This window comes from Physeter macrocephalus, chromosome 11 (genome assembly GCF_002837175.3).
Source record: "Physeter macrocephalus isolate SW-GA chromosome 11, ASM283717v5, whole genome shotgun sequence".
Classification (NCBI taxonomy): Eukaryota; Metazoa; Chordata; class Mammalia; order Artiodactyla; family Physeteridae; genus Physeter; species Physeter macrocephalus.
In genome coordinates this window covers 38979809-38989239 of record NC_041224.1, presented here as the reverse complement: position 1 = coordinate 38989239, position 9431 = coordinate 38979809, and the positions used below count along the sequence as shown (strand labels likewise).

General features: G+C 46.8%; 1 protein-coding gene across 5 annotated transcripts in view; it reads right to left on the bottom strand.

Annotated features, from left to right (window-relative positions):
- FAH (fumarylacetoacetate hydrolase) overlaps positions 1–9431 on the bottom strand; it is a 50710-nt gene that overhangs the window by 32939 nt on the left and 8340 nt on the right. For all 5 annotated transcript variants that reach the window (XM_007126338.3, XM_028495645.1, XM_028495648.2 and 2 more), the window contains exons 6-7: positions 3720–3817; positions 3577–3629 (exon numbers count right to left, since the gene is read on the bottom strand). In XM_007126338.3, the coding sequence (XP_007126400.2) occupies positions 3577–3629; positions 3720–3817 (151 nt within the window). The remainder of the gene's footprint in view (positions 1–3576; positions 3630–3719; positions 3818–9431) is intronic.

Below are 9431 nucleotides of genomic sequence, written 5' to 3'. Positions count from 1 at the left end.
GCAAGGGAAACTGTTGTTTGTTCTCGCTGCCCCCGCTGCAGCAGCAGGGGCCCCAGTAAAGCCTTGCCTGAACTTGTCTGCCTCTAGTCAATTTCTATTAATTAAGGAGGCCAAGAACCCTGGTCGATATCATGCCCACCCCTTCCACCACCCCCCTGTCCCCCCCACTCCCGAAACAGGAACCAACACAGGTGAAGCATCTGTCTGCAGAGTCCTCTGTTCCCCCAGAGAGAAGACCCTGGCCCCCAAGCAGGGGGCCCTGCTCTGGGGTATCTGGGTTGGGAGACCTCCTCTTAGGGTTCACGGGGCAGCCTCACAAAGGCATCAGGGGGCAGAGGGCTGGCCGGTAACGCCCTGCTGGGACTAGGGGACTAGTGCCCACTTGTTCCCCTCCTCTGGACAGAATCCAAAGAAATCACAAGGCAGGGCTGGAGCTACAGGGAGGTCCGGCCTGCCTCCAATCAACCTAGATTCCCACGCCCCCAGCCCTACCAGCGGACTCCGCAGCCCCTTCCCTCCACCTGCATGAGGAGACACTCTGAGCATCACCTGAAGCCCTGAGTGCTGACAATGAGAAGCCCCCCTCCATGGCCTGGCCGCACCTCCCTGCCCCGGGCCTGGCTCCGCTACCCAGCATCCGACGACCCGGCAGAGACTGAAGACACTGCTGGGGTCCCTGGATCCTCCCCTCCAGTTCAGCTCCTCTTTCCCATCTCTTTCCTGGTCCCTTGACCTTGGGGGCTTCCTGGAATGCAGTGTCCCTCTCAGAATGCACAGCCCTGCAGCATGAGGGGTCCTTGGGGTGAGGGAACCAACTGGATTGATGTCAACATCTGGCTGTGAGATGGCAATCTTGCTGTGGAGGATGTTACACTGGGGGAGAGTGTGTGAAGGATTCTAGAGCTCTCGGTACTGTTTCTTACACCTGCACGTGAGTCTACAATGATCTCAAAATAAATTTTTTAATTAAAAAAAATGCACAGCCCTGAAATAACCACAGTTCTGAGGTTGTGCAGGTCCAGCCACAAGTGCAATGGGGCTGATGTAGCTGATTCTTGTTATTGGTAATAATTATATTCTACAAAGTCATTAGAAACACTGAGTTAGCAAATACAGGTATATAGCTTCTAGGGGAAATACGGGGTTAAGTTCCTGCCAGCCTCTGGTCACAACATTCACATCAACAAATCAGCATATAACCTTGCTTTGTGTGTACTTCTGTTTAAGGACACCTGGTTTCATACACAGGCCTACCTTGGTCCTATTTCAGATTTGGTGGCAGACCACCGCAATTAAGCGAAGATCTCAATAAAGCGAGTCACGCGAATTTTTTTTTGGTTCCCAGTGTTTATAAAAGTTAGTTATGTTTATGAAATAATGCCATTTGCAGCAACATGGATGGACCTAGAGATTGTCATACTGAGTGAAGTCAGAGAGAGAGAGAAATATCGTATGTAATCGCTTATATGCGCAATCTAAAAAGAAATGATACAAATGAACTTATTCACAAAACAGAAACAGACTCACAGACTTAGAGAACGAACTTATGGTTACCAGGAGGGAAGGTTGGGGGTTGCGGGGAGGGATAGTCAGGGAGTTTGGGATTGACACGTACACACCGCTATACGTAAAATGGATGACCAACAAGGACCTGTGTATAGCACAGGGAACTCTGCTTGATATTATGTAACAACCTAAATGGGAAAAGAATTTGAAAAAGAATAGATACATGTATATGTATAACTGAATCACTTTGCTGTACACCTGAAACTATCACAACACTGTTAATCAACTATACTCCGATATAAAATAAAAAGGTAAAAAAAAAGAACTTTAGAAAAAAAATTTAAAAATAACTGAAACTCCAAAAAAAAAAAAAAAGTTATGTTTACACTATACCGTAGTCTATTAAGTGTGCACTAGCATTAGGTCTAAACCATCAATGTACATATCTTAATTAAAAAATAATTGATGGCTAAAAACTGCTAACCATCATCTGAGCCTTCAGCAAGTCGTAGTATTGACATCAGTGATCACCGATCACAGATCACCATAACGAATACAATAATGATGAAAAAGTTTGAAATACTGGGACTTCCTGGCAGTCCAGTGTTTAAGACTCCGTGTTTCCACTGCACGGGGGTGCGGGTTTGATCCCTGGTTGGGGAACTGAGATCCCACATGCCGTGTGGCATGGCCAAAAAAACCCAAAAAAGTTTGAAATATTACGAGAGGGGACTTCCCTGGTGGTGCAGTGGTTAAGAATCTGCCTGCCAATGCAGGGGACATGGGTTCGAGCCCTGGTCCTGGAAGATCCCACATGCCGCGGAGCAACTAAGCCCATGTGCCGCAACTACTGAGCCCTCATGCCACAACTGTTGAAGCCCGTGTGCCTAGAGCCCGTGCTCCACAACAAGAGAAGACACCGCAGTGAGAAGCCCGCGCACCACAACGAAGAGCAGCCCCTGCTCACCGCAACTAGAGAGAGCTGGTGCCAGGCAACGAAGACCCAACACAGCCAAAACTTAATTAATTAATTAATTAATTTTTTTTAAAAAAAGAGGGACTTCCCTGGTGGCACAGTGGTTAAGAATCTGCCTGCCAGTGCAGGGGACATGGGTTCAGTCTGGGACGGTCCCACATGCCGCGGGGCAACTAAGCCAGTGTGCCACAACTACTGAGCCTGCGCTCTAGAGCCGGAGAGCCACAACTACTGAGCTCATGTGCCACAACTACTGAAGTCACACGCCTAGAGACCGTGCTCTACAACGAGAGAAGCCACCACAATGAGAAGCCCGCGCACCACAACGAAGAGTAAAAAAAAAAAAGAAAAGAAATATTACGAGAATTACCAAAATGTGACACAGAGACACAAAGTGAGCAAACGCTGTTGCAAATATGGCACCGGCAGACTTTGCTCGATGCAGGGTTGCCACGAACCTTCAATTGGTAAAAACGCAGTATCTGTGAAGTGCAATGTAGCAAAGTGCAGTAAGACAAGGTCTGCCTGTATGTGGTTGATTCATGAACATGAACTCAAGGCACAGGCACGATCAGGCCCCAGGGCAGCTTATCTGGCACACACGTTTTCTACAGGGTGCACATCACAACTTTCTTGTGCTTGGGAACACTAGCTAGCACCTCAACGAAAAGCACAAAAATGGAAAATAACGTGGCACTGAATAGACAGTAAAAAGGACACTTGTTTGCAGTATGAGAGCTGAGACACGAAGGCAGAGCAGGGCCTTGTTCAACCTCAGGTGGGGACATGCACATCGGGAGACTCAAATTTTTTGCCACCCTGTGCATGCCCTCAGGTGACCCCCAAAAGCTCCCGCTAGTATTGATTTGGAGGTTACAAACGAACTGTTAGTGAGTAGGTGAATTTTCAAACACGGAATCAGTGAACAATGAGGATGGACAGTACTTCTGATGGCCAAGTGGGGACCCAGGACTGCCATTAACGTGGCTGAGATGGGGGAACGGCTTGTCGTCCAGGGCGGCCATCCCAGGGAGCTCTCCTGCCCTAGTGTATATACAGACCCTATGCCAATTAAACACTAAGACATGGCTTACCATTTCCAACTCGAAGTCAAAGAGTTTGCAGGCACCATACACAGGAGGCTTAGCTGGAATTATACCAGAAAGGGAGGCTAGTGAGTGCCAGGCATGGAACTCAGGGTGTGGGGACACAGAGCGGAGCACGGCAGGGTACTTACAGTCATCGGGTCTCATCTGTCCCATGGGCCTCCGGATTGGGGTGCCAGATACCACGATGGAGGAAGCACGGCCGTGGTAGCCCACTGGTAAGTGCAGCCTGAGGAAGGAAGGAGAGAGAAAGCATCAACACTGTTACACATGCAAAGTAAATTTCAAAATGTTTTCAAATTAAAAATGAAAGGGAGAAGGAATAGTCAGGGAGTTTGGGATCAACATGTATACACTGCCATATTTAAAATGGATAACCAGGGGCTTCCCTAGTGATGCAGTGGTTAAGACTCCACCCTCCCAATGCAGGGGGCCCAGGTTTGATCCCTGGTCAGGGACCTAGATCCCACATGCATGCTGCAACTAAGAGTTCCATGCCACAACCAAGGAGTCCACATGTTGCAACCAAGGAGCCCACGTGCCTCAACTAAGGAGCCCACCTGCAGCAACTAAGATCCAGCGCAACCAAATAAATACATAAATATTTTTAAAAAAGTGGATGAGAAAAAGAGAGCTTTAAAATGGATAACGAACAAGGACCTACTGTATAGCACAGGGAACTCTGCTCAATGTTAAGTGGCAGCCTGGATGGGAGGGGAGTCTGGGGGAGAATGGATACGTGTATATGTATGGCTGAGTCACTTTGCTGTGCACCTGAAACAACCACAACATTGTTAATTGGCTATACTCCAATATAAAATAAAAAGTTAAAAAAAAAAGTGTGGTATTGGCAAAATAATAGACAAATATATCAATGGAATAGAATAGAGAAACCATAATCAGACACACTATTTTTTAAAAAGTGGATGAGAAAAAGAGAGCTTTAAAATGGATAACCAACAAGGACCTACTGTATAGCACAGGGAACTCTGCTCCACAACGGGAGAGGCCACAACAGTGAGAGGCCCGCGTACCACAATAATAAATAAATAAATAAATAAATAAATAAACAAAAAAGAAAGGGAGTCAACATATATACATGGTTCAAATATCGAAAGGTACTCCCAAGTGTCCAGCAATAGATAAATAGATAAGCAAGAATGAGGTCTATACATACAATGGAATATTGCTCGGCATTAAAAAGAATGGAAGTAATGACACAGGCTACACCATGGGTGAAGCTTTAGGACATTGTGCTAGTGAAATGAGCCAGACACCAAAGGACAAATACTGCCTGATTCCACTTACATGAGGTACTTAGAGGAGTCAAATTCATAGAGACAGAAAGTAGAATGGTGGTGGCCAGGGTCTGGCGGGGAGGTGGTTGGAAACAGGGAGTTATTCATTTTTTTTTTTTTTTTTTTTTTTTTTTTGGTATGCGGGCCTCCCTCTGTTGTGGCCTCTCCCGTTGTGGAGTACGGGCTCCGGACGCGCAAGCTCATTGGCCATGGCTCACGGGCCCAGCGGCTCCGCGGCACGTGGGATCCTCCCAGACCGGGGCGCGAACCCGGTTCCCCTGCATCGGCAGACGGACGCGCAACCACTGCGCCACCAGGGAAGCCCAAGGGAGTTATTCTTTAATGGGTCCAGAGATTCAGTTTGAAAAGATGAAAAACTTGTGGAGATGGATGGTGGTGATGGCTGCACAACAATATGAATGTACTAATGCCACTGAACTGTGCACTTAAAAATGCTTAAGATGGTAAATTTTATGTTATGTGCAATTTACATTTTTTAAAAAAGCAAAAGGTACTTAAACAGTGGGAAAAAGTATGATTTCCTCCCAGCCTCGTCTCCAGCATCAATATGGTGCTGATGCAAATACACGCAGAATAACTGAAATGGTTACTGTGTACGTACTCTGCACTTAGAATACGCAGCATCACGTGGGGTGCTTTCCTGTTGTTTCCCTTTTCATGCCCTCCTCACAACAGCCCTGCAAGGTAGGTGTAATGGGACAGCACTGAGCAATCTCAGGCTCAGGAGCGTCCAAGGCTTGGCCGAGGTGACCCCGTGTGAAAGTGCTGGCATTGGAATTCAAACCTGGGTCTCTCCGACCACAAAGTTCTGCTGCTTCCCCTGTAGCGCCCTCCCTACCTACTACGATGGGACCCCGGGACTAGATCATAAAGCTCGGAGCGGGAGAGCCACCCAGAGCACAGGAACACTGTCAAGAGCTCTGTTTATAAGATAGAAATATGGGAGAGGAAATGAAAGAGGAAAGAACTCCCAAGTATCGAAACACCATCATAAGGTGATTTACGGTACGGTACGGTACTGCTAGGAACAGACCAATTGAACAAGCTGGTTAAAACAAAGAACATAATACATAAAAGGTGAAAAACGTTTTTGCATAACAAGATAAGTTAGATCCTGTAATGGGTAGAATATGGTTCCCTGGAAGTATGTCTATGTCCTGACCCCTAGAAAATGCGAACTCGATCTTATTTGGAAAAAGGGTTTAAGTTAAGGATCTTGAGATGAGGTCATCCTGGATTAGCCAGGTGGGCCCTAGATCCAGTGACAAGTGTCCTTATAAGAGACACAAGAGGAAACACAGAGAAGAGGCGAAGGCCCTGTGTAGACAGAGGCAGAGTCTGCAGTGATGCTGCCCAGGAAGGATGGCCTGCAGCCACCAGAGCTGGACAAGTAGGGAGATGGCTTGTCCCCTGGAGCCTCCAGAGGGAGTGAGGCCCTGCCAAAACCTAGATTCCAGACCTGCGACCTTCAGAACTGCGAGATAATAAATTTCTGTTGTTTAAGCCACCCAGCGTATGGCAGTTTGCTACAGCAGCCCAGGAAACGAATACAGACCCACACCTCACATCACACACAAAAGGAAATCCTCAGTGGATTATAGATCAGAATTTATGCAGAGTAAGGCTCTAAGAAGTACTAGGAAAAATACCCCCCAAATCTTCAAATTCCTGGGGTGGAGAAAGCCTGAGCACGACATAAAAGTAAATGCCATGAAGGAAATTATTGACATGTTTGACTTTATAGAAAGGTAAAATTTCTGCATCAAGAAAGACAGCAAATAAAGTAAAAAGATGCCACATTGGGAGAAAAGAGTTGCACCGCATTACAACAAAGGGTTAATTTCTCTTCAGCACAAAACAGTCTTTCAAATTAATAAGAGAGCACTGACTGTGTAGAAGAAAATCTGTGAAAGAATCTCTAAGCAGCTGATAACGGTTTTGCCTTCAGAGAAAGGAAGGAGGATGAAGGACAGGGTGGGAGAATCTTGCTTTGTTCCCACTGTTTACCCATAAATTCCTTTGGAATTCCGGACTATGTACATGCATTGATGATTTTTTGTAGCTTTTAGTTTTTTAAACGTTTGAAAATGTATTTTGCAATATTTATGATATACAAAAAGATATAATAAGACAAACACACAGCACCAACAGGCTTTCTAAGCCAATTAAAAACGCCCCCCTCATAAGGACCTCCCTGGCGGTTCAGTGGTTAAGACTCCGCGCTTCCACCGCAGGGGGCATGGGTTAGATCCCTGGTCTGGGAACTGAGATCCCACGTGCCGCGTGGCCAAAAACACCAAAAAATAATAATAACACCCTCTTCGTAGCCCTCCCAGTCCCTTCCCTCTGCTTCCCACCCCTCCTGACCCCACCCCAGAGGCGGCCACCACCTGGAATTTACTGTCCCTTGATACTTCTATACACTTTTACCACTGTCTAGTATTTTTCGCATCTTATTAGATAAACGGCAATTTACCATGCATTTGCCTTATATTACCTAATTAAAAAAAAATCTATTTTCGTAGACTGAGGTAGATTTAAGTTTATTTACACGGAGCAATGTCCATGACATATTAAAGTGAAAAACGCAAATGTCAGTCAGCATGGTCTCGTTTTGTTAACTAAAGAAATGAAACGTGTATGTGGCCGTGTGTGTGTGTGTGTGTGTGTGTGTGTGTGTGAGCGCGCACACCCGTAACCTGGAGAGGTGAAGGCGATGGGCCAGCCACCATTCAGAGTAATGGCCTCTGGGGAGTGGGCTGGGGGTTTCCCTCTTCTCCCCCTTTGCTCCCCTTATTGGCTTAAGTTATAAAATACAACTGCGTGCAATTACATTACATGTAATGATTCAAACAGCACAGAAGTTAGTCAGCTCTCCCCATCCAGCCACTCCCCTGAAGGAAGTAAAGCTGGTCTGGAATCTATTATTCTGGACCTTTCTCTATGCTCATAGCAGTCTATGCAAATGTGTGTGAGTGTGTTTGTGTGTATGTGTATGTACGAGTGTGTGTATATGTGTAGGTATGTGTGTAGGTATATGTGTGTGTACATGTATGAGTGTGCATGTGTGTGTGTGAGGCTCAGTAATAGCCTCTCAAAAGAAACCAAGGTCCTGGGACTTCCCTCATGGTCCAGTAGTTAAGACTCCGTCTTCCAATGCAGGGGGAGTGGGTTTGATCCCTGGTCGGGGAACTAAGCTCCCACAAGTCATGAGGCACGGCCCAAAAGACAAAAAAGATATTCAGGTCCTATTCCCTGGAACCTGTAGATGTTACTTTCTATAGCAAAGGAGACTTGCAGATGTGATTAAGTCAATGATCTTGAGATGGTAGAGATTACTCTGAATCATCCAGGTGGTCCCTAAATGTAATCATAAGGGTCCTTATAAAGGGGAGGCAAGAAGGTCAAAGAAGGAATTAGGACAATTGCAGATGGAACTGAGACAGGATGGGACCTGGGACTCTTTGCTGCAGTGCCGCAATCCTTGCACATGGACACACCTCTCCATGAGCAACAAAATACTAAGAAACTGTATGGTACTAAAAATAACTGCGTGCATGTGCATGCACAGTTGGGGCAAATTCTGGACCCAAAAGATACAAAGAGACCAAAAAAAACCCAACTGCCACTTTTGAAGAGCCTGGGGCAAAAACAGGGTGTCGGGAGCAAAAGCAGGGTACTGCACATGTGCCCTGCACACAACACCACCTAAGGGGCGGGCAGAACACCTAAGCCACCCCCCTGGCCCGACCCCTGGACATACCCCTACCCTCACCCCATATAAGGAACAAGCTTGCCCCGCCTCGGGGAGCGGGCAAGCAAGGGAGCCTGTTGTGTGCTCTCACTCCCCCCGCTGCAGCAGGGGCCCCAGTAAAGCCTTGCCTGAATTTCTTGTCTGGCCTCTAGTCAATTTCTATTGCTTGGGGAAGGCCAAGAACCCTGGTGGGTAACAGAACAAAGAGGCTGGAGTTATCTGAGGCAGGGGTCCCAAGCGAAGGAACGTGGGCAGCCTCTGGAAGCTGAAAAAGACAAGGAAATGGATTCTTCCCCTAGAGCCTCCCAGAGGAACCAGCCCTGCCGACACCTTAACTTTGGCCTAGTGAGGCTGATTTCAAACTTCTGACTTCCAGAACTGTGAGAGAATATACCTGTGTTGCTTTAAGCTACCGAGTTTGTGGTAATTGGTTATAGCCACCACAAGAAACTAATACAGTATGAATGTACATACATTTTTCTTTGTCTTTTTATAAAAATGAGAACTCACTTTACACAATACCTTCACTTCATATATCATGCAAGTGGGGTTTCCCTGGTGGTGCAGTGGTTAAGAATCCGCCTGCCAATGCAGGGCACATGGGTTTCAGCCCTGGTCCGGGAAGATCCCACATGCAGCAGAGCAACTAAGCCCATGAGCTACAACTACTGAGCCTGTGCTCTAGAGCCCGCGAGCCACAACTACTGAGCCCACGAGCCACAACTACTGAGCCTGTGCTCTAGAGCCCGCAAGCCACAACTACTGAGCCC